Consider the following 26,676-nt stretch of genomic DNA (forward strand, 5'->3'; position numbering starts at 1 on the left):
CTTCTCAGGGACATTAACTCGTGCCTTTCGATGCGAGTAGCAGGTACCAATTTTGTTAATATCACGAGTGTCATCGTCAATTTAAATATTTGCCAATTAAATCACATTGGGTTTTTTTTATTTAATCATGCTAACAATGGAGATAATTTTTTTCCTCTCATTATTTAAAATTTTTTCTTTACATGTATTTTCTGTGTTATAAATGAAAAAAATTCGCCGCCGACTCGTTTTTGCTAAGTACTATGTTTGAAATTTATATATCATGCCATACCCAATTCAACGTTAGAAGATAAATAGAGAATAATACATACCCTTTTCCATATCACAGCTTGTATCAGCCAGAGACTCCAATATCAGCCCGAGGGTTGATATTGGTCGAGGGCTGATACAAGCTGTGATATGGAAAAGGGTATCTATTATTATATTTATTACATACTTTGTAATAAATTTAAAAAGAAAACCCATCAACTTGAACAAATTGATTATCATATCATTTGAAAAAAGTCTGGACATATACATGTATTTAATAAAAATATTAGTTCTTGTTTTAACAAACATGAAGCTTCAGAACGGAATTTTATCAGGTTTTAAAAGTTGACTGCTTTAAAACATTTGCTAGCATTTGAAATTTTTAACTGCACTTAAAAATGTCGACTGTAACTGAAAATGTTTTATTTTTCATCTGTAAACATGGAAAAATGCCGAAGCGAAAAAAGGCAGATCGAGGAGTTCCGCAAGGGGTGATACGGATCCGTATCAGCCCTGAAGGGCTGATAACCTGTATCAGCCCCGGAGGCCGATGCGGATTTTGTGATGTCATCTGTATCACATGTGCAAAAAACCTGTATTTATTACTAAGTATGTAATAAAACATTATACATGACGCAAAATCACTTTTAATATATTACATTTTTTGGTACATGTAAAAGCATCTCGAAACGTTTTGATACTGATATAATATTTCTGTGTACATTGTGATTTTTTTTTTTGAAGAATCTAATACTGTATAGAATAAAAAGGTATAGTATTTTATGGCTCTAGACGGTCACATTATACAGATGACATTCTAAATGCATATTCCCAAAATATCCTTTATATGATATACGTGTACATATATCAGATCTATGTCTCCTTTTGGGGGAATTGGAAAAATTTTAGATCTTAGATTTTTATTTAAGAATATTGATTAATAACAATAACATTTTTGTATTTTTTTTCTGTTGTTTTATATATGAGTTAACTTATATTTCATGCGTGTTTTGTATACATGTACTTTTTTTTAAATCATTGATTATTATACAACCTCAATATCGATTGTGTGATGTGCAACGTCCCATCGAGATTTCTCGGTTGTAACGAGACTTCGCCATAAACAACAACTTAGGTCAGGTCATATTAATCAGGCTTGTCCCCAACTCCTTTTATTTATTTTTTTAATTTTTTTCTCGTACAACATTTGTATACATGTAAATTATTATAAATAACATTCTTTAAGATTACATAATTTATATTAATGGGGAATTATCATGGTGTAAACTGATATGTTTATGTCAATAACCTTACCCACACCTCATTATTTCTATATCAATCAATGTAGGTTTTTCGTACGTACTTTCAAGACAACTGAATTTTCTATTTATACAAATGCTATAATATTTTAAAATATTCCTAGCCAGTAAATATGAAATAGTCTGTAGTTTAGTATGGTGGCATATCTCTGCCCCTTGTGTGCAAGTTATTTTTCTATCAAATATGTAAAATGCAATATAAAATGTTGACATGCAAAGAAAATTATATCAACATGCAACATAATTATGTTGACATGCAAGAAAAGTGCAAGCAAATAAGAATTATAACAAAAAATTCAAAAAAAAAAAAAAAAATCTCAAATATTGCTAACATGTGACATCCGAGATGCTAGATGCTACTTATTTATGTCGATATGAAACTTATGAATGTTAACATGCGAGATAAATATGTTGACATGCGACTTATTTATGTCAACATGCAACTTAGTTATCCTAACATGCAAGATAAATATGTTGACATGCAACATATTTATGTCGACATGCAACTTAGTTATGTTGACATTCAACTTATAACTTGCATATCAACATATTTATCTTGCATGTCAACATATTTATCTTGCATGTCAACTTATAAGTTGCATATCAACATATTTATCTTGCATGTCAACATATTTATCTTGCAGGTCAACATACTTTGTTGCATGTTGACATATATAAGTAGCATGTGAACAAAACTATATATAAGTTGCATGTTCACATAAATAAGTTGTATGTCAGCAAATTTATATTGCATGTTAACATAACTAAGGTGCATGTCGACATAAATAAGTAGCATCTAGCATCTTTTTTTGTAATGTATGGTGGCATATCTCTGCCCCTTGTGTGCAGGTTATTTTTCTATCAAATATGTCGACATGCAAGATAAATATGTTGACATGCAAGATAATTATGTCAACATGGAACATAACTATGTTGACATGCGAGAAAATTGCAATCAAATAAAAATTATAAAATATCTCAAAAATTCTCAAATATTGCCAACATATGACATCCAAGATGCTAGATGCTACTTATTTATGTCGAGAGTGCAACTTATTTATGTTTACATCCAAAATAATCATGCTGACATGCAACTTCTTTATGTCGACATGCAACTTATTTATGTCAACTTGCAACTTACTATTCTAGACATGCGAGATAAATATGTTGCCATGCAACTTAGTTATGTTTACATGGGAGATATATATGTTGACATGCAACTTATAAGTTGTATGTCAACATAACTAAGTTGCATGTCGACATAAATATGTTGCATGTTTACATTTATCTTGCATGTTAACATAACTAAGTTGCATGTCGACATAAATAAGTTGCATGTCGACATAAAGAAGTTGCATGTCGACATAAAGAAGTTGCATGTTAACATAGATAAGTTGCATGTCGACATAAATATGTTGCATGTTAACATATTTATTTTGCATGTTAACAGAAATAAGTTGCATGTCGACATAAATATATAGCATCTAGCATCATGGATGTCACATGCTAGCGATATTTGAGATTTTTTATCATTCTTCATATTTGATCGCAGTTTTCTTGCATGTCAACATAGTTATGTTGCATGTTGACATAACTATCTTGCATGTCGACATAATTAATAGAAAAATAACTTGCACACAAGGGGCAGATATATGCCACCATAGCAATTCTTATTTGATTGCAATATTCTTGCATGTAAACATAGTTACGTTGCATGTTGACATAACTATCTTGCATGTCAACATATTTATTTTGTATGTCGACATATTTGATAGAAAAATAACTTGCACACAGGGGGCACAGATATGCCACCATAGTTTATAGCAAATGTAGGCCTCAATTCTCATTATCAATGGACACTTTCAATGCATGCCTGAATGTTGATGCTCTAAAGACTGTCAAGGTGATGGGTATAAATTTCTATTTTACCAAATATCAAAATTAACTTCTTTTGCAATTCCTGTAATCCATAGAAAGAATAATACCATTATTCAGTTGTTCATACGTATATGTACGGTCGGACGTCTTTAGTTCTCAGCATGATTCTGTGTTCTATTTGTACATGTCTTTGGTGTCTTATCTAGATCTCTTCAAGGTATATAAAATAAACAGCCATAACAATGGGGAAAGGAGTCATCAGGTTATTCTATTGTTTCAATAATTCATTTGATTTATAGCATCCAAATTTACAATTAACAATTTACTTATTTTAAGTTTTCATAATTTTTCATTTTATTTAACATGTATTAATAATTTTTTCTTAGAAAACTAAGCTTGTTTATTTGCTTCAAATGCATAGAAAGGGACTTGGACACGATTTCAGCTCATAATTTTCCAATTTTTTTTCTCAATATTTTGTCTAGAATTGTTAATATAGTTGTTTTCAATGCTTTAACAAAATTTGAAAGTCAAATATCGAGTTACAAGCGTGTTACAGAGGTTAGAATTCTTTGTTTTGTAAACAAAGCACGAGTCCTGTTAATGTTTACATTTTGGTTGTACTGGTATAAATTTCAACTTAATGTTGCTGTTTGTTGTGATGAAATTATTTTTGAACCCAGTGAATCAGTCTATCTTGTTTTCACAAGTTATTTTGATAAAGGAATGGCAATTTCTTTACTTTACAGTATTTGTAAACAAATATAAGACTCGAGCTTTGTTTACCACTTCTTTCCTCTGTATCTCGCTTGTAACATGACTTCTAACATCCAAATTTTGGTGAATCATTCGAAATACAAATGTAAACTATTTTATACATAGAAATCAAAAATAAAATATTCATCTGAAATCGTGTCCAGGTCCCTTTAAGCAAGGAAAAGCGTAAAATATGTATTTATAGATTACTGCATAATGACTCTCCTCATTTTCAATAACGTGCGTTTAATCTTTCACAGGTTAGCCCTAGTAGTTATCGTGATAACAGCCCTAGTGACCAGTGTAGCCATGGCTTGTAGCGTCTGGAACGAGGGGAAGTCGTGTAACTGTGAGTGTGAGGACATCTCCATTGGATGCAGGGCCACGTGTCACAACATGTGTATCGGCGGGTGTCATGGCACCTTAGAAATCATCAACCAGAAACACTGCTACGACAAGTGCCACGCCGATTTCCAAGACTGCTTTAATTCTTGTTACTGAAACACGTTTTGTACTGTTGGTTGCGTAGTTAAAATACTAGAGAAAATCGTTGTTGTTATGTGTTGTAGGGTTGCGTATTTCCAAAAAATAGTTACGATTAAGTTGTCAATATTAATTGTCTTGAGAAATTATCCTCACGCACAACATTTGTTTAAAAGTTGGTCATTTATGTTTGATGGTATCGAGTTTAAAAATTAAAAAATTTACTGCGTACTTAAAAGTGAACATCTGATTCAGTTACTTTGGCCGTAAGTCCTTAATTGTTTTGTTTTTATAAACACTGCCCAGTTTTACGACTTTTACTTGTTTTCTAATACTTTCTTCGTTCTTTGTTGCAACGACAGACTTTATTTAATTTCTTAATCGCCTTCTCGTTCCGGCTTCTCAGATAAATTACTACATGTATTTATGTAATTTCTGAAAAGTACCGTGCAAATTAACCCAGTTTTTATACTCATATGAAGAACAAAGTGAACAAACTTTTTATCTTATTTTAATTCTTTTAATATAAAATAACAAGTATAACCATAAAGCACTCAACAGAAATAGCAGTAACAGTCAAAGCATGTACACAAAGATGATGATAATACGACATAACAAAGGAATGGATTTAACAACCGGTTTGGTCAGTCTTCATAAAATGGTGGCTGTTGATATGGTAATTTTCCATGATACCGAACAATTTTTGGGTCGTTGCATCGGGGATTGTTCTTGTTCGCGCCAATATCCACCCAAATTCAAAATGGCTGATTCCGAGAATGCTGGTACAGGAATAGATGAGCGTGTAGTGTTCATAATCTGTGTCTAACACCCAGTAGTTTCCATACGGAGCAGCTGCAAAATACAAAATCCTGACTGATGACATCTAACAAAACAAGTTGTTTGATAGTTTAAAACTACAATGTATATCAAGTATCTCTTCTAGAAAATAACATATGGTAGCCAAAATCTACAGTTTAACAAGATTAGAAACAGACCAATTGAGCAACTAAACAATCAAATGCTCTCCTTGATACAAATTGGGATATATGAATACGGGGTTTGCCTTAATTATGTACAAGTGTCGAGAGGTCATGTTTAGTCTTTATATTTCGTTAACTGCCTATCATCTGTTCCGTCCATAGCTATTCTACTACATTTTTATTCTTTTAAAAGCACAAGTTTACAATTTGCTGTTTTTAGGTCTAACGAATCGTAGATAAATGGACAATTTTCCAATAACAAAATTTAACTATTGACGTTAATGAGAAAATTCAAATTTTATTCAATCTCATATAAAAATTGCCTAAATCATGGTAGATTTTTCTGTAGTTTATTTTATCAATAGGGGTCGCAGACATATGTTATGGAATCTCATCATTTATTTAAAGTTATATTTGGTATGTTTGTCGCTCTATGAACACAATCGATTTTTAAAAAGAAGATAATAAGTTAATATTTGATTTCGAAGAGAAGCGATACTTTTTGTTAAATTGCAAATTCATAAAATATTAAAACCTCTTTTTCTTCATTGCAATAAAAGTATATACATGTTGTTTAAAAAATCACTATGCAAACGTCCCCTAAAAACCTTATGAAAATTTGAAAGTCAAAGTTATTCAAACTGGTTTAGAACTTCAAATTGCAGTTATTTTCATGATAGCAGAGCTCTATATTTTGCGCATCTTTAGCGTGAATGCAAAAACTTACCGGAAGCGAATTTGACCTTCAGTTTGGACCCGTCATTGACGTCAGGAATGTAGATGTCTCCTATAGCCGTACTGGGCATTCCGTCACTATACACAAGACAGAGGAAACCGATATACTCATTTTGGCAATGTTGGCAATTTTGAAATATATTATGGTTTCATGTAATGTTATTCCAGCTGTCGGGTACATGATCCGCGTATATTAATATAGGTCAATGGTCTGGTCAGAGACCTATATAGATAATTTATTAGACGTACCTTATAGAAATTCCGGTGTTGTTTACTCGGATGTGTCCGTCGGCTTTCAGTTGATAGTTGGCCTGGATACATTTCTGATTGTTCTCGAAATTGGCTTTAAATTTGTAAATTTCATACCATGTTCCAAGATACTATAAACACAAGGACAAACAATGAACATGTAACAAGCGTCAACGCATTTTGATTAAAAACAGCGTGCAGCTTTCTAAAACTCTTGTCTTGAAATCATGGTTTGCGTTTCAAATGAGGAAAGCTGTAACAATAAGAACACAAGACACGAAATCAGAGCCTTACCCTGGTCAGGTTGAAGTTGGCCACAGTGTTGGTGGTGGGACAACCAAGTCCCCCGAACACTTGAGCCTGGGACACAGCGAACAGAGAGGCGGCAATCGCTAGGAACATCATGGTTGGAGCAAGAACAAATTCACAAAGATATCCCCAAACATGTGGCTATTTATGTATCTACCCGGGGGAGCTCTTGGGGGATGAGGTCGACCAGACATGCAGAAATTCTAACCATTATTTATTTTTATCGTTGTATCCAAAATAAGCTGATGAATTACTAGAATTTCCTTAAGTTACATTACCTTAACTAACTCCCCCCAAACCCTCCCCCAAACACAACCCTAAGAAGGACCCCAACCCATTCACGTGTACGACGGCATGGTTTTTGTAGTTTTGTAATGATACTAGTTTCATAATGCCAAATATTTCTGTTGCTAGAATTCCCACTTGTAGTTGAGCACTAAGTCGGTACGTAATGGTCAACGTTCTAAAGAGAATTAACCATTCTCTGGGCTACTATATTACTACATGTAACATTTACCCATTACTTAGTTAACATTTCGACACATTCTAACGAATAGCGATATTTGGACCAAAACGCTGTTCTGATTCATTGCAATTGCAAAACATGCATATGTTTCTTATTTCACCAAATGTTTGTTTGGTAATGGACACAGGTGAAGATGACGTATGAGATATGCTAGGAATTTTGATTTTGACTTTACGTAATGCCTATAGGTAAATATATAAATTGAGGGTCCTTGCGTAAAGGGGTATTTCTTTCTCACTTGGTAATTATAGTTGGAGGCTGTAGAGGGGAGTGATGGTTTTGTTGTCAGAGTAATTCGTCGGCATACTAGTAAACGAATATTTTATGCGCTGCAAATTTTTGGTACACTTCCTTAAGAAACAGATCCAATCCAATTTGGATGGGGTGGGTGGGGGTTGGGGGTTGGTGCATTGTATTGTTCTTGATATAAAGTATATACTTCAATTTAACTTTATAACACATAGTTATGTCCAAACTTATTTTATTGACGTGAGTGTAAGTGTATAAAGTCAAATATTAACCTGGGTACTAGAAGTCAGACTGATGAAATCTAAGAACATACAATGACACTGTATTCTTCAGAAACGAAACTGATTAAAGTACAGTTGTATTGGGTTTAATTTAGAAGAACTATTATCGAAAAATAAAATGACATGCGTCTCATTTGACAGAATTTTTTTTACTTTAAAGTGTTGTTGATTTTTTTTTCAATATTGTCAGTTTCTTCATACAAAAGATGACGTATATCAATATAAAGTCAGGTTTCCCGCCATTATTGATTTAAACTATCCTAACACGAGTAATGATTTTTTTTAACCTGCAATGTTTGATACCTTCATACCTGCACTAAACACCAAAGATTATTGTTTATAAACTCAGAAAAATTACACAAATTGCGTAAAGACACGAAATGGCCTTCAATGAGATAAGGTCTATGTAGTCTATAACAATTAAAAAAATCATTTGAAGATGTTTTCTCTTGGAAGTGACTTTGGTCTTTGATCTTTTGACACTGTACTACTAGAATCAGGTTAGAATCTAGTTAACAGAACACTTTACGGCCGTAGAATGTGATTTACATGTACAAACAAGTAATAACATCCGAACACCCACGGACAGAGCATATCAGTTATTTTGCTCATCAAGTAACACACTATGTACAGACCTCTTCAACACACAAATATATTTCGGGGATATGATATGATGTGTACATATACATGCCATGATATTCTCCAGCTTAACAACTAGAAAAAGAGATTTATAGTATAAACTTACTATTGTCATATACATGTATACAGGTCCTTAATAAAAAAAAATCAGTTTGTTCAAATCATTACCTTCACGGTTTTACATGTATTTACAAATATAAAGATAAATATGTTCTTAAAAAACACCCCCCTCCCTCCCTGCCACCCCTGCATTTTCTGTCACAAGTCTGTTTCCTGTTATCTTCTGTCGTTATATAGATAATAAATAAAGTAAATATAAGTTTGCTAATATTCACGTATGATTTAAAATTCTACATTAAGATATTTTTAATTTTATTTCAATTCGTAATTTTTCCGGAAGTATCCGAATAGAAGGAATTTTCAGAATTTACACTGATGCTGCTGCTGCATGGCGGGTGGATTCGATTGCAGCACATTCGAGTAGGCTAAGATGATAATCCCTGACATCACTGGACCTGTACACTGTGCTCAATTAGATGCTTTTGTGTGTACTAGCTGTTGCATATCTAATATGTTTTACGGTGCTACCGTTCTGGCGAGCGCAGCAAGAATTACACATACTGTACCTTGCATCATTGTCAACTTATAGTTTTAGGTATCAACGAACGTCAAAGAATTTTTGAGAGAGTATTGCTCTACATTAAGTATGCCAAAGGTACTAATTTTAATGGTTATGATACATACAGCGCAACCCCCTACCCAGAGAGAGAGAGAGAGAGAGAGAGAGAGAAAGAGAGAGAGAGAGAGAGAGCGAGCCCTGTACCTGTTTGTAGGTGTGTAATTTCCCTCTTTTAAATTTAATGGTCTGACTTGTCACTATATGCAATATCTACATAATTTTTTACTTGTTTATTTTTTTTTTTATTCCTTTTTATTTAGTTCAAAATGTCCTATTGTTTATTTCCTCCCTACTCATATACTTACCTGCCTACTGTACATGCATGCACAATTAGTTTAAAAATGGATCAATATGGCAGTAAAGTATGGCTCTTGCTAGTATATATATATAAAATCTCTATATTAAAAAAAGATATGTCAATGAGGCATGTGTCGGAGACTATACTGAAATAGCCAGTAGACTCATTACAGATGTTTGATCCACCTCTAAATTTATCGTGGGAAATATAGCGCGAGCGCAGTGTGACGTCATCAATGACTTTGTTCGTCTTTGTTTACGTTTCTCGACTCAATACGAAGGTATGGAAGCATGTAACAAATCTTCTGAGTCTCGCCAAAGCTAATGCGGTACTCAAAACGTGTCTTCAAACCTTAAGACACCGTAAATTACGAGTTAAAAGTCGGCCATTTTTGGCATAGCACCACGGGTGAAAACATTAGAGAGCATTATGGGACGTAGACAAAAAATTTTGTTTGATGAACTGTAGGTTTAGCTCGTTCTTTTTCCCGCGCACACTGGTTCTTAGAGCTCGCTTCGCTAGCCGGCGCTGCGCGCCGGCGAGCTGCGCTCGCTATAAATGAATTTGTAATATGAATTGCTCGAATTTAGTTTAAGGTAGGCCCTTGTGGATGTTTTTATAGTTGTTACACGTTACAGGGGGTTGTCACGATTTTTTTGTCTTCTTACTATGTGACCACTATATTCTGTACTAGGAAGACAATAGAGGCAGGTACATGCGCGGATCCAGAAAATTTGTCCAGGGGGGTGGGGTCCGACGGTTATTTATGTTTTCCGGGGGGGGGGTTAATTTCATAATGTAAATTAAAAGAAATTTGAATTTGCAGGGAGGGAGAAGTCCGCCCCCCTTCTAGATCCGCACATGGGTCACATAGTAAGAAACAAAAATGTTTGCGATGAGCTCTTGTGATTATGGTGATTGCATGCACATAAACAACAAAATTAAAAGTTAAAATAAGTTTGTTAATGCATATTAATTGTTTGTAATTGATAATTCTTTTAAGTGACTATACGGAGTCGATTTCAAATGGTGAAAAACTTGATTCTGTAAAATGTGCCGTGAGCTGATTCTGTGCAGAAGTAAAGAAGATAGTGAGAGGAAATGTGCCATGGACAGTAAATTGTATGTATTCAGTCTTTTTTATATTTTTTCAATAGATTTGTACATTTTGTTATTGTATCATTAGATCATTACATTACAATGTGTTTTTTCCGAAAAAAAACCCTTTTGTCTTTATTTTGAGGTGGGAACTATATGGCAACATATCCATCATTGCCCAGAATATATAGATTTTTGGCTATTTTGACTTTAAACACCCATTCATCTTTTAATACTAACGTGTGTGCTTTTGCAGGGCAAATTGACATACTGATAGTTTAGTGATTAAATACAATGTAACATCAATTGTTAAATCTTCGTCATTTAATCCTATCTTCCAAATAATTGAATTATTAACTTTAGAAAGTTCAGTCTTGTAACGTTAACCCTACAGTTTGGATATTATAAACCTCTCAGAAGATCAAAAACTTCTTGGCGAATCAGTCTCTCATCAAATTTTTAAAAATTATTTCTTACCAAAGTTTTTATTAGCTAACGATAGCCATACATGTACCTACAAGTTGTAGGTAGAGATACAAACATGTCATATGAATATATTGGATACAGTTGTATTTATTTTTCCATTTTCATGAGCACCGTAAGACTGAAAAAAATATAAACATTGTAGTATTGAATGCATGTTTATGTTTACAAGATATGTTGACATTAGTTTGTTGTTTTTGATTGACATTTTTTATAAAACAGAGGTTTCGTCTGACCTTGAACTTGTATAAGCCCGGTACACTGAAATGTGGACATGACAGTTCAGGGGGTTGGGAAACTTTGTTTGATGCTAAAAATAGAAAGGATCTGGCATTATTTCAATGTTCAGCATCCCTATGTATTTTGATACACCATTTACTTTGGAAATATCTTTCCAAAACAATATTTTTATACAAAATCAAATTAATGAACTGCAACCATTAATGATTTCCTTAGCTCTTGGCTGATGGTAATGCCAAGGGTGGTTTGAATTGAGTTATAGTTGTTTTGGAATCGCATAAACATATGGATGATTATGGGGCATGTTAATCCTGATGTCTTTGCCACATATTGTGCTTGAATCTTTGAACTTTAGCTTGTTGATGGAGGAATTTTTTCTATATACCAGACTTAAGAGATGTTTATATTACTTCAGAACCTGTGTATTCATGCATGTACAGAAATAATGATATAGACAGTTCAGTTTTTGTGGTAATGATAGGAATGTTATCTATGAAAAAATGTGCCATCAACTTATGTTTCTCTTATTTTTAGTTCTTGACTAAAGTGCACATGCAAACACATAACGTTAAAGTTATACAAGCAATCGATTTCTTAATTGGTCAATCATGAATAAATTTAAAGTGAAAAAAAAATACTTTATGCAGTGTATGCAGATTTTTACCACCAATAATAATTTGAAAAGATTATCAATACCTTACACTATAGATATACCAATGGAGAATCTAAGATTGTTATTTGATTAAATTTTTATATAGGCTTTGCTAGATAGGTCAAAATATTTTATCAGTTGGATCCTATAATGTATTAAATTAACTTTATTCATATTGAAAAATGAAAAAACTATTTTGCACGTCTGAAATTAAGAAACATTGATGCCTAAAGAATATACCAGACTGTCACTGCATGCACGTTGGTGATACCGGTATATTAGTTCCTTTCAATTCAGAAAATTGTTAAAATTTTTCAAATAGTCAAATTGGAATATGTTATTGATTTATTAAACCATACAATTATGACATTAAAAGAGGTAAGTGTTATACAATGTTGTAACAAGTAAACAGGTTTTCTTTCTATTCAATGATCTGAAGACAGATGGTATGTTTCTCATTAAGAAATAGCAAAAATAAAACTGAGATCCAGATGAAATAGGAGTTACATTCTAAATGCAACTCCCCTTACTCTGTATCATTAAATTGGTATAAAAATATGGTTGGGTATTTACTTGACTAGTATGAATTGGGTTTTGGGGTTCATTTATCAGGGAAGTTGACTTTTGTCCGTAATGCATGTATAGAATTTTACAATTTTTAAAATGACAATTACCTTCACAGACAGTATATTTTTCTAAGTTCACAAGTCACTGACCATTGATGAAAAGGATGCAATATCATAGACATATATTCTGGCCAAAAAAAAAATGACCTGCCTCCCAGAATATAGAGATTTTTGTTATGATATGAAGGCATGGGGTGAATATTTGATATTCTGGTTTTTGTGTACTGACTGGTAAGCATCTTTCATTGTATTTCACACATAAACAATGGACTTGATAACTTTCATTTGTACCGAAATGGTACTACTCAGACTTGACAGCTGACAAATTACAGGGAATCGGGTAATGGACTCCCTGGGGCACATCCAGGCTTCAGTTTCTGGGGTGAATGGTTATAGTGTTACATATACATGTATATATATAATCATACAAACAGTAATGCATATTACTGTACCAAAATGATGTGGGGAGACCGTTGGATGAACTTGTGAATTGTAAATATTGTACCAGACATCGTAGTACATTAAAATATTGTAAGGTAAGACAATTTTTATTTCAGTTGTTAATAAAATCAGAGCAGTAATGAAATATACTGACCAGCAAATAGTTAAATTAGTTGTAAATTTCATGCAAAGAATCTGTATGGATCAATAAAAAAAGTTATTTGATACCTGCACCACACGTGAATTAGTTGAAGTTGGTAAATTGATATCTGTCTGTCCCTGGCACAAGGATTTAACAATGACATCAGAGATTTTTTGTTTTCAGCATGTATTATCAGTAATGTGTATAATTATTCATATAAACAAAGAAATAAATTCCCCTTTAGTTGTTTTGTCAACGTAATTGTTCATATTGGCATTTCTCTTGTACTGGAAGAGGAGGAGGAGGTTAATAGCATCATAAAAAGAAAAGAAAGACGCAGAAACAAAAATTTAATTGCTGAAGACGCACCTATTGGTTGATGTGTATTGATTTGGAGTTGCAGATCAGCTCTCCATATTAAATTTAGGGTACAGGAGATGTAGTTCTAAGGAATTTGTAAGTAAATGAATTCATTTTAAAAGTGATGCTGTACTGATTAAAGTTCTGTTTATTTCATTATAGAAAGAGGACAATTACATTTCATGTGATTGATAACTTTAATTTTCCACTGAGTGCACATACTTTGTATTATGTGCCTTGTGAATTAGGGGATTGGTGGTGATGTTTAATTACGGTACAGTGTGTAAAGATAAGATGTATAAGGTGTATATAGAAGCTGTTACTAGTATATATAATGTAATAATGATTAATGTTGAATGAAATAAGATGTTTTTTGGACTTTCGTACAAGCCAAAGAAATCTTTTCTTAGTTACAAATATATAGAGCAAATAAATCAAAGCATTGACGTTAACATTTGATATAGTATGTGCATGTACTTATATACCAATGAATCCTTACAGATTGTGCTTAAGACAAATCTTTTAAAAAATCTACCTAAAATAAATAAAGAGAGAAAAATTTATCAAACCCCACTTAAGGTAATGATCCATACGTCACAAAACAACGTCTGACGTAATTCACGCGTTATTACGTCTTTTCCGTGCCCGATCTAATCGAGACCTAACGCTAAAAGGTGTACATGTGTTTCAAAACAAAAAAATCAAGCTGACCTAGAAATTAATTCAAAACAAATCTATGAAAAATCCTGAAAACTGCAATCAATTATATAGCCTATATTACTCAGCGAAATGAAAAATTGACTGGGTTGTGACGATTGAGTACTCATTTTGAAAATACAGACCGCTTACTTTTGTCCTGCATAAACATCAATTCCTTACAAGGTTGAACTTAATCCAATTCTTTGAACGTTAATCCCTGAAAGTGCATAAACATCCTGACCGAGATCTATATTCCAGTGCATAAGGGAGATAAATACACAAGGGGAAATAATTTGACTTATTTCATCTATATCCTATATTCGCTTAGCAACGAGCATAGATATATTTTCCACAAAAAATGTTTTTAGAATTAAAATCATGCGCTTAAGAAAAGTTATTTCATTTTAAGAACAGTCTTTAAAACCAGTAAAAAAAGGTTGAATAGAGGTTTTGTCTTACAGGCATATATCAGGTAGTTAGCATTATCCACGCGTGGGACTGCAATTTCTAAATACCGATCTCGATCCATAATACTTACCGATATCCAAAGATACAATCTTTTGCGGATTAGATAATACAAATTGATCAACAGTTTGTTTAAATCATCTTTTCTATTTAACAATAATCTAAACATATTTTTTAGAGTGATGAAATAATAAACCTATGCACAATTTAATTTTTACGGATCTTTTTTCAAAATATATATTTTAATGATTTTTACCCAAAATACGCCCATTGTGATCCTGAAAAGGCCGGTCCCTTGGGTAATTTTATTTCCAATTGATTAAGGGCGTTAATGTGTAAATAATATCAAAATTTTAGAGAATTCTGTACGTAAATAAAATTATAAGAGCTTAAATTCTCTTTGAAAATTTATTTCATTTTATCTCATTTGTATGCAGATTTATCTATTTTTGATAAATAAGCAAGTGTAACATAAAATATTTTGTTTTGAAATAATAATTCCTTTTTTTTACATAGGATATAAGTCAAAAAATTATTTTGTGAAATTCTAATTTCAGGCTTAGGCTTATATTCTTTATGTATGAAAAAGCGCCATTTTCTGCAATCGGTTCTATTTTTAGCAATGACTCTAGCTTTTATTATACCGATGGACCACCCAACAGGGTAAAATTTGATGAGAACATATCCTCAGATACATGTTTGAAAAATATGAAAAAATTCTGTACGCATTTTATTTATCTAGTGGGGTATGGACCATTACCTTAAAAAACAAAACAAAAACCTAGTTCAGCAACTCCAGCAAGTAGATAAGTAAATAAGTTAAATTTATGATTACATCATAACTTAATGTAAATGTGAACATCATCATGGCACTTTAGCTGTTATAAATTCAAAATATTATTAAAGCAAATAGTTAATGATTGATGGTAAAAATTCGAAGCTTATTTAATTCAAGAGGAATGAATTAACTTTAGAAATGTTGATGCAAGAAGTCAGTTCAATTTCAGTGTCATTTCAAAATAGGATTGGTTCGCAGTAGCTTTATGTTTAAAGAGCAAGAGGCACACAGGGAAATAAGAGATTTCAACATAGAGTATATATAACAATAAAGAACTGGCATTGACTATTGATTTCACAGCAGCTACTGGAATTGATTGGCAGTTTTGAAGGAATTATAAATTTGTGGAGGCTTACTAGGTAATTTACATTTGCTAGTAAGGTAATTTGACTAAAATGCAAGTATATTTGTTCATGTGATTTTTATTCGTTGGTATTTAATATTTCGTTTGCCTGATATGTTTATCTTTATTTCTCAGTCGTGACTGCTTTACCTGATGTAATTTGATGCTGTCAATCTTTTTTCTGAGAATTGAATTTTAAAGTTTATGAGGCTGATCTATTTATAAATACTACTTTTATAATATATTAGACCAAAAAATCCATATGTGTAGGATATGTGCAAGGCTATTTTGAAAGATAAACCAAACCATCAGCTATTGTATAGGTCAGTTGGTTATTTATTTAGTTAAATTAGAAGAAAAAATGAGAAATCTTATAGTCCTGTATTTAGAAATTCTTTATTTCTAGGGTAAGTTATTCTAGCTTCATATTTCACAGATACTGTAAAGTAAGTTTTGTTTGTGATGACATTGTAACCTGGATTTACCTGCAGTGAGAACATTTTTTACGGTGAATGATTTTTTGTGACTTATAAAGTAATACACGAGACATAAAAGGACTTGTTCATGGCAAGAGATATTCTTGACTACTGTATATTAAGGTTCCTACATGAGAACCTTGTGAAATTTTTCTTGTAGGCCATACAATTACAGTGGTCAGCAGCATTTGATTATGGTCAGCGGTATTTGATTATATACCGGTATATGTGTGGAAAATTGAATATATTGTTTTGGCACATTTTCGGTAATCCAGTGGATACCTTTAAAAAATTACAATGGCAGGAATGCATATTTTAGAGAAATACTGATATTAATACGAATTAAGGTATTTATCCATTGATGAGATTTGACTCGTCATATGTGTGCTGTATGTTGAGTGCATCACCAGAATTTTTATTACGAAAATGCATTCTCTAAATATAATTCTTGATTAGGAGGCTGGATGGTCAATAAAACTAACCATCATACAGATCTACTCAAAATTTTAAGACATGATTCGTTAAGCTATAAGCTACTACTTCATAAAGAAAAATTCCATATATTTTATCTTTAAATTTTGGTATTTTCCCTTATAATCATATAGAGCTCTTCTAATGGAGACCAAAATAGTCTAAAAATGGCCAAGACCATCGAGTCCCCTTAAGGTCTACTTACTTACTGTAAAAATTAAAATGAAACTGAGACAAAACATATAAGAATGAAATGTGTTACTGTTTAAATACCTTTCAAAGGAATGCTTTCTAATAATTATAAAGGACGTAGCTATATTAAGGATCAGAGCAGTGTAAACAATGGAATCATTGTCCCATGTTCCTGGTCGTGGTGCAGGTTTTATGCGGACAATGGCAAGTTTCAGTTGTTGACAGGATGCACTGAACTTTTCACTTTGTATTGTATTATACAGGTTTTATTGTACAATGTATCAAATCAGTATGAATTCTAAAACCTCTGAACCCAGTGGACTGAAAGGTGAGATGATGGGATGTGATATTAGCTTGGATAGATACATGTATATTCAAAATGCCTTGTCAAGGCTGGAATTTTTTTAATGGCTGTCATCAAACCTCTTGCATTCCTGTTTTGGTTGAGGTCTAGACGATAACTGATGCAATGAAGATACAGGTCAAAAGGTTACTTGAGGGCAATTGTTGTTGCACTCTGCTTGTTGAAATCATTGTATGCATGCACATGAAATTGTTTTTCAGTCTTCTTGGTTTTCAATTGATGTGGAACTCTACAATGGCTAAGGTACAGACAATAATATAAAGGTACAGGATTTCTTTGTAGCTATCAAAGACCATGTTTTAAATCTGTTTGCTGCCCAGATGCAATCTGATGTTGTTTTGTTTTTTTAATTCAAACTCCTCACTAAGTTTTCTGGGAATACCATTTACATACATATAAATTGAGAAATAGATATCAGTTTTATTGTGACATAATGTAGGATCCGACCACGAACACCAGTACCTTACTTTGACAATCAACCCACGCTTTTTCAACTCAATACAAAAAAGCATTGACGACGATGTACTTTCCAGAATAATGTATATATGGTGAATCGATTTGAACTTCGTTTAGTATTTAAAATCCAGAATTATATTTTAATTGATTTAATTCAATTTCGGTTCATATTTAACCATAAAAAAATATGAATCTTAAAAAAGCAAGAAGAAATATAATTGACTTTTAAATCTTACATTAATAATAGAGTACTCTAGAGTTTGGAGCCAAGATTGTGGGATTATTACATCATTTATAATTATAAAAACCTCAGCCAATTCTTGTCAGGTTAATATTGACATTTCTTCATACACAAAACAGTGACATTTTTCCAATTACGAGCATGTTATGTTGTTTTTCTAAGTCATATATACTTTAATTGGATGTAATTTATGCCTACATTACCCTGATAATCCAGCATTAAGGTTTTGTTGTTGCCTCACTTGCATGTAGACACAGCATGCATTTGAACTGTCAGCAGAGTTATGGCCCTTGGACTTTTGATGTTTTTATTCGACTGCTCAGTTTTACAGGAACTGTATTGATTTACAGTGATATGTTATTTTTTATGTATTCTTTCTGATGCCTGCATGCCCAGATCCATTCAGTATTTTAGGCTTGCAGCTAACAGGAAGGGCATTTTAATATTAAAAAGTCAGCATGCACATCATCTAATGTTATAGATACACATTAATTTTGAAATTATAGTGTTCTTATAAGATATTTTAGTGTTCCAGAACAAATATCATTCAACAACAATGCAAAAACATGCTTCAGATGATATGATGTCTAATAAATATGTTTCAGTTCTTAATAAAATATGGCTGGAACAATAACATACATGTAGAGCAAAAAGTTATATCCATATTTATTTATATTTATGAGCTATAAATAAAAATCAATAATCATGTTATATATACAAACCATAAATAAAGCTTAATATTGATATTTCTGAAATATTAATTTTTCATTTGGTTGAAGTATATGCATGTATGTACTTGGAGAAAATGGTGAATTGATCAAAGTTTGTAGATCCCAACATTACAGAAAACTCTGGTAAAATCATGAATTTGTTCATATATGATTTTAAAAAAAAACAACCTTGAAGATTAAACCTTGAGTATAAGAATGATACATGTATTTGAATGTGAATTATACTCTGTCCCGACTTTTTGCTTCCACCACTTTTTGCTTGATATTTCAATACATTGTAATAGTAAATACCTTTGTGCTCAAACTACGTTCATCCACTAATATGAAAAATGTCCAGATAATCTGTTTTGAAACGCCCCCTCTACCGCTTCAGGTTTCAATACACATCCAAAAATTGAAAGTCTACGGAGATTTTGCATTGCATCAGCCATTAATAAGCCCAGATGGTAACGTTAAAAAATTGTGCGATGTATTCTGAGCGTATTCCGAATGGAGAAAAGATGTAAACATTTCCCATTATAAATCTCTGTAAGAAAATTGTTTTCGTTCCTGTGAAATTTTATGAGTGAAAAGGGATAATTGTTCAATGAAGATATATCTTGGATATATTCCCTTTCATCGATTTCAATTGTATTTCTTTCACAGGTATGTGTATTTTTATAAAAATCATCAAAAATTGATGGAAGCAATAACTTGGGACAGACTATAGATATCGATATCAATGAAACGAGTGAAAGTTTTACATTTTCATTAAAAAGTAAATATACCCAATATATTGATGAATCAAACTTGCACGCAAACTAGCAATAATTTTCTGATGAAATTAATTAGGGTGATTGTAAAATATTGTATTTGATTAATTACTTCTTTTTGTAGCCTTTGTCAGACAAAAAAACAGGTCAATGAAGTCTGATTGTTAGTAAAAAAAAAATCAATGTTTTTGGAAATAATGGTAAATTTTTGTCATTTTTTGTGTATAATTAACTGTTTGTTGGTAATTTTGGGAAAAAACTCTTAAATGACGTCAGTCATAAATGATTACAAGGTACTCTGGGTATTAGTTCTTCTCATTGACATGTGACAGTACATGTATATTCATTTGTTAGCTTTGGAAAAAGTAATGGATTCAAAGATTTCTAGCCGAAAGAAATGCAATTATTTTATTGTGACAGCATCTCATAATCAAATAGAATTGTATAAACTATATTCATAGGTATATATTGCCACAGATGAATTATGAATTGTCATTACCATACTCTATGTCTTGTAGGATTCATTGTAATGGTACATATAGGTGTTTATTACTCATATACTCCAGATTGGTGGCAGGTTATGCCATCCCATGTTAAGATATAAGGCAGTGGCAGCTAAAACTGCTGATGTATGAGTTGATGTTCTATATGTTAGGACAAGAGCGTAGTCTGGTGTACTACGAGGTATGAGACAGGGTACGATTGACATGATGATAAGGTGACAGTATATAGCCATGCTGTCAACTGACAACTTAGATAACTTTGATCTTGGGTAGTGGAAGGTGGATTATACAAGTGTGTGCATTGCATGATCTCATTTTAGGAGGCTTTTTTCAGGTAAAAGTACATTTCAAACACAGAAGAGTACATTTGAGTATGATTTATTGCTTCAATGATGATTTTTTCCAAGGTTACACATTTTTAAATGCAAAGCAAATGCATTAATTTTCATTCATGCAAGCTTATTAATTTAATTACATTTCTCTAATAGACTTCTTACGTAAGTGAAATTTTGAAATACAAACGTATTTTAATTTAGTTTTTTTTTTTTAAATTTTCATCTGTATATTAAGATGTTTTTGTTTAGAAAATTTCTTAGTTCTATTTTGTAATCATGCAGTATCATTTACAAAGATGGTAAAGATTTGAATAATGAAGTTTCCTGAACTATACGTCCATAATCAAATTCTCTTTTGATGTGTGTGGACCCCAAATCATGTTATCTTGCACGTACAAAGCAGGGTTCTCCTAGTACAAATGCTTTCGCTCATGTACGCTGGATATGCATGCACAAAAATTGATTTACTCTCACTCACGTTCCCTTAGATGACCCTTCAATCAATAGGTCAAGGGTACACCCGTAAAATGTAGGTAATTGACAAGAATAATTGGATTATTATCTGTGACTGTTTCCCTTTTGGATGGTAGTAATATTTAACTTTATACATTCGAGCTGGCTGGTGCTCCCTCTTGAGATATCTATATTGGGACAGTCTTATATTGATTGGAGGTATAAATTGTCTGGACACATATAAAGATCCTGGCCCTTCCTGGTTCTTTATTGTAATATGGTAGAGTTACTGATTGCTAGTTCATATGTCAAAACTGATTATCAGTAAATAGGATATTTACATTCATTTTCCATGCAATATGTACAGTAAAACTCATTTTGTGCTAATATGGATATATTAGAAAATTCTTGAATCAACATGTAGCAATATTTTATAGTTCGCTAACACATTCTTCAAAATTAATTGTAAAATGGTTACTGGTACTGTACCAGTTATCGGGTAAGACCAGTTATCGGCTAAACATAGAGTTCGGGTTAATAGCATGCGACTATCTGAGATTTTTTAATTCAGTGGTCTGTTTAGAATAAGGAAAAGTAAGTTTGCTTGAAAACTTTCTTGAATATGTTTTAAACATGCGCTTAAACGATCAATGTTTACCGCTGATTTTACATCTTTGCACTTTCAGCAGTGGGGGATGTGAAGTAATCAGTTAAAAATAAAATTTAACCTCTTTGTAATACGTTAGTTAAAATTCAAATTACATTTGAGCAAAGTATAAAATCAACATGTACAGGGATTTTACTATGTTATTATCATGAAGCCGATAACTGGTACAGTAAATCGTCAAAACTCGGCAAATTTGGGGCGTGCTTAAAATCACAGAACAAGATGTTTTTGGGGTTCTAAATAATGATATAATCTAACAGATGGATAAATAAGGGATTCACCATTTAACGTATGTTAATTGTTATCCTAAAGTATCAAGAAATAAGGAAATACGAAAAGAAAACGTTAAATTTTAGCCAATAACTGGTACAATGCCAGTATGGTTATTATAAATGATCAATTTTGATTTGATTAAATCAATTTTCAGATAAAACAAGGGGTTTTTTGGGGGTCACATATAGAACCCAAGAACAAAAAGCATTATGTAACAAGATTTGAAGGTCCCAGTAATTTAGTTTATCATATGAATTTGACAATATTTGGTTAGTATTTATTTTGATATTCTCTACAATAATGTAACTACAATCAATTTCTACTCTATCTTGTTTCTACTGTATCAACGTATCTGATCAGCAAAATTCATAAGGGATATAAATTTGTGGTAGCTAGAAGTTGTATTCATCAATTTTTGAGGCTTTATAGATTGTAATTATATATAGATTATGTGGCAAATTGTTCATTATGATTATCTTTTGAGGTAATTGTTCTCTGAAATACATACTTGTAATGACATTGTATGAGCTCATTCTGCAATTTGTACCTGTTTATAACATTGTTAGTACCAAGTTTTGTTGGGGGTTTTCAATATTTTTTGGAATACATTGTAATTAAAATGCACAAAATTAAGTGCAATGCAAACCCAATTAAGGCAGTCACTTTGAGATGAAATGATCATGTTTTTATGATCAATATACATGTATACTGAAAGCTACATGTACAGACAAACTTCGTTATCTCGGACTGTTTCAAAACTTCAAGATAACCGAGTATTCATTAATTGATATCAAGGGTAAAATACTTAAAAGAATAAGTGGTTGGGACTTACAAATAACTTCGTTGTATCCATTGTATATGAGAAATCAGTTTAGAGATATCAACATTTAACTGTATATTGTTATATGTTAATAGAGATATTGTGGGTGGTCGAGTCTGGTTCAAGTGCCCCCAAAATGATTAATAATTAACACTAATGTGCATTCTTTGTGTGCAGAGCTTAGAGGTATATGTTTGACAGATTCAGGATGCTTTTCATTATAATTCCGAGACTTGAATCGACTACACAGTCATGAAGAACAAAGGCTGCATGGGGTGTAAGAATATCGAAACAACAGGTTTCCTACTGTTTATAGGATGCACATGTTATAGAAACTAACGTAGCTATTGACTAAGGCAACAACACCAGCCTCACCTTGGAAGAAAATAAGGGCACAATCCTTCAGAGAGCCGCTTTCCTTGTTGTCGAAAATATTTTTTATGAAAAATTACTGCCCCATTTTGCGACCTTGATGTTTAAGAAGCAGCAGGGAAAGTAGCGGGGTAGACCTTTTAGGAGAATTAATCGGAGAGATGCTAGTGATACTAAACCACTGTGTCCCATTTATGAAAGTTTTTAGGTCAAGTTGACATATGTTTTGTCACTGATCAAAAGTTGTAGTAATCTCTGTAAACATTAAAAAGAAATGCATGGGTTTACAAAGAGATTAACCCTGTTTTTTGGGCTCTTGAGATTGACATTTTGAAAACATTCAAACGAGCGATTTACCTTTTTGAAAGGACTGGTATGTTTGATGGGTAATTTTTTAATAGTGAACCAGTTACTTGTGACAATATGATCTTAGACTATTTACAATCACTGTGCCCTAATCTTATCCCAGGGAGTAAAGCTCAACTATAAGAATGTAGTCCTGAAAGATTGATGACAATCTATGTTTTGAAAATATTTGCAATGTTTTAAATTTAAAATGTACTAGCATTTGCAGTAAACTCACAGACACAATAAACATAAGCCAATCAATTTATCAAGCAAGCAACCATTGGCCTGTAATGAAAAAAATCAAATGATTTAATACGATTTATGAGCATATGTCTGTGTGAGCATTTGTTTGATAGTTCTAACATCATAATTATTAATAGAAGTTGAAGTTTAATTCTAAACAGTGTTATAGGCGCACAAAATGCTTTTGAAAGTGATATGTGCAGGTCAACATTTCCATAAGAAAAACTTAACAAAATTGTATCCATTAATGATGAGTTTATATACCGGTATTTCTATAGATAAGATATTTCTCAACCATTGGATTAATAAGATGTTTTTGAAGCTAGTGTTTTCTGTTGGGGCATTCTTGTCACATTGATACATCTTGTTTGTTTTTTCTCTATGAAAAATGAACAGATTGAGCTGTTCTGACAGGTTGGACATCTAGGGTTAAGACAGGGCAAACCCTCATTTTCTGCTGTCGGAATGTCTCTTAATATCCTGATGTGCATTAAGTTAATTGTCCTGACAGAAAGGAGAACAAATGAGCAGCTCTGTACCATTTAATATCCTCTCAACCTTCTCCTAAATGTGTGCTATGGGGAAAAATAAGACATTGCACAGTATTTGTACTGCATTGTTCTGAAAACTGTCATGCTGAATTGCAGCTATGCAATTGCATAATAAATGACAGGTATAAATGTTGCGATCTTAATCCAGTTCCGATTGTTGTCCCTTTACAGAACAAATAACGTGTATTGATTGGTAGGTTTATGTCATCAAGGTGAAATCCCATGCAAAATGGCACGTTCTCTCTCAGTTTGCTAGCTTACTCAACTAACTCAATCAAATGTGTATGTACCAGTGCCTTCCTTAGATACACTCATTAACCTTGTCGTAAGTCCGTATTTGGAATAGGACGACGTGTGCCGCCCATGCACTAACGCTCATTTTATTCTGAATTGAATTTTTTGCATCTACTTGCCCTTTACTGTGAGCTTCATTTCCCTGCAGTCATTTGGATGCACAGCAGCTGTTTTTAATTTTTCAATGATAAAGCAGGTATAGTACAAGATTATAGCATTGATAATATTGATGGGTAAAGTTTGCAGTGCAAATGCATAAATGTTATCAGTTTGATCATTCTTACTGTTAATTTCATTAAATGACGTTGAAAAATATTCCCTATTTTGTATAAGATTGATTTCAGAGAAATATTATAAGTTAAAGTGGTCATCCTTATCCCATTCCTAATTAATAATTATTGCCATGTTTTACGATAAAGGTATTGTATATTAGCCATAAGTAGCAGTTGGGAACAGTACCCTTGTTATGATCGGTATAGACTGTATTTAATCTGCCTTAAGCTGTGTGTCCAGTAGCTCATACATTCAGGGAATCTCTTTTCTATTGATTGGAGTATTTGGAAGGTTTAACAGTGGATGTCATTGAGATTTAAGAATCAGTTCCACGCGAGTTGCTGAACAGCACACATTCACTCCGAGTCTCAGAGTAAAATCCAAACAGGGAGTGGTAAGATGAAATTATTTTTTTTTTTTGGTTTCTGCTCTGTAGAAGGTATTGGTGACAATTAAAGCTTTTAGAATTAGTTGCTTTTTAATCAATTTAAATTGCTGGTAAAATTAAATTGCAGTTTTAACGATAAAGAATCTTCTGATTAAACTTTTGACCTCCACCGTTCAATATGGAATTAGATTGATTTTCATCGTTTATTTTTTAATTTTTTTTGGGGGGGGGGGGGGGGGGCTTTGATGTGTATCAGTACATTATTGTACTAAGAAAATTATTGGAATGATTGGAATTTTAGATCTAAATTAGATCTGAATTAGAAAACTTGAATACCACTTTAACATTTACACCATATGCTTATGATTAGTGAGTGAATTAATTCAATGTACTTTTTGTTTTTGTACTGTTGTTTTGGTCTTGTGATGACCTTGATATTCTGTTGACCATGTTGAATTAGCCCAGTTTCTAGCGTTCTTTTTCATAAGTATCAATATTAGTATTGTGGCCTTTATTATAATGAATAGGGAAAATGGTTTAAAGTTTAAAAGGGTTATTGAAGTTTGTTGTCAACTCAAACATTCCATTTTGTTATTCTATTGGTATTTGGGAGTTACAAACGGACCCATTCCTCCCTTAAAGTGGTCTGTATTCTTTGATTACATAAAACAGGAATAAGGTCAGTTTGGTTTATCAGATTATATACCCCTGGTTCTTATATTATGAAGCAATTTTTCTCTTCTGTATATATATTGAAGAAGTCAATATTTGTAACTACATTGTAGCATATGGAAAGAAGAATGTCAGTGAAGGGGAGAAAGGGTTCATAATATTGTTTAACGCTTATATAACATGTATGCATTGTACGTCAAGCATAATTACCGGTATATGTTATGTCAAAACTTTAACTCAATGTTTGACAGCTTTTAATTGTGTAAATTTTACGCATACTTTTCAATTGTGTCCAAATTGAACATGCATGATGATTGAATTTTGTACCATGGTTAATATTTCTGTTGAAATTATCTGTATAGATGTACATGTATATATAAAAACAGACTTTCTCGGTGTGTAATTGATGTGTTGGTATAGCTACAAAAGAAGAAGGGGAGTTTTTAATTAATTTCCAGTGGTGGTTATTTGTCAGTTAATTGCAATGAATACAAGGTAGTTATTTCCACGAAAAAGAAAGTTGTCCATTTTTCAATCAGTACAATAAGTTCCATATCTAATCGCAGCTATTGAATTAAGGTAGTGATTGAAAATTAATGTAAATGCCAATAATTATGTGCTGCTTAAAAAAGTTACCATGATAAATTTATTTGGAAAATCCCTCTTTATGATGGATATTGTTTGATTCTTCCTTCTGGCAGTAGTTAAGTTTCTTAATTGAATGTGCGCAAGTTAATCAGATAAATAATAAGCCAAAGAAGCAATTTTATATATGTGAAAAGAT

General features: G+C 32.3%; 2 protein-coding genes and 1 long non-coding RNA gene across 9 annotated transcripts in view; 1 reads left to right on the forward strand and 2 right to left on the reverse strand.

The window, feature by feature from the left end:
- Positions 1-5,180: 5,180 nt before the first annotated feature.
- LOC128190385 (apolipoprotein D-like) lies at positions 5,181-7,103 on the reverse strand. Its single transcript, XM_052862423.1, has 4 exons — positions 6,944-7,103; positions 6,650-6,780; positions 6,393-6,478; positions 5,181-5,537 (listed from the first exon to the last, which is right to left on the reverse strand). The coding sequence occupies exons 1-4, from the start codon at positions 7,052-7,054 to the stop codon at positions 5,314-5,316; spliced, it is 552 nt and encodes a 183-aa protein (XP_052718383.1). The 5' UTR covers positions 7,055-7,103; the 3' UTR covers positions 5,181-5,313.
- A 3,092-nt stretch (positions 7,104-10,195) lies between these two features.
- The window catches only part of LOC128190379 (b(0,+)-type amino acid transporter 1-like), a 30,079-nt gene continuing 13,598 nt past the window's right edge, over positions 10,196-26,676 (forward strand). Inside the window, exons 1-2 of one of the 7 annotated variants that reach the window (XM_052862406.1) lie at positions 10,196-10,226; positions 10,634-10,752. In XM_052862406.1, the coding sequence (XP_052718366.1) occupies positions 10,682-10,752 (71 nt within the window). In that variant the 5' untranslated portion in view covers positions 10,196-10,226; positions 10,634-10,681. Of the gene's footprint in view, positions 10,227-10,633; positions 10,753-15,942; positions 16,034-16,275; positions 16,341-19,519; positions 19,594-24,499; positions 24,756-25,064; positions 25,227-26,361; positions 26,388-26,676 lie in introns of those variants that run through there. The other 6 variants (XM_052862414.1, XM_052862409.1, XM_052862407.1 and 3 more) reach the window with 6 other exon arrangements.
- LOC128190386 (uncharacterized) lies at positions 10,772-13,762 on the reverse strand. The gene is made up of 3 exons (XR_008244350.1): positions 13,399-13,762; positions 11,448-11,521; positions 10,772-11,332 (listed from the first exon to the last, which is right to left on the reverse strand). It is a non-coding gene; the product is annotated as an uncharacterized LOC128190386 (long non-coding RNA).

Source organism: Crassostrea angulata, chromosome 6 (assembly GCF_025612915.1).
Source record: "Crassostrea angulata isolate pt1a10 chromosome 6, ASM2561291v2, whole genome shotgun sequence".
NCBI lineage: Eukaryota > Metazoa > Mollusca > Bivalvia > Ostreida > Ostreidae > Magallana > Magallana angulata.

What these genes read in the sequence shown, in the direction of transcription:
- LOC128190385 (XM_052862423.1), bottom strand. Translation starts at nt 7,054, where the DNA reads ATGATGTTCCTAGCGATTGCCGCCTCTCTGTTCGCTGTGTCCCAGGCT. An exon ending in CCAACTTCAACCTGACCAGG is followed by an intron (nt 6,781 to 6,943) that starts GTAAGGCTCTGA and finishes TTGTGTTTATAG; the next exon opens with TATCTTGGAACATGGTATGA. An exon ending in GAAGGTCAAATTCGCTTCCG is followed by an intron (nt 5,538 to 6,392) that starts GTAAGTTTTTGC and finishes TGTATTTTGCAG; the next exon opens with CTGCTCCGTATGGAAACTAC.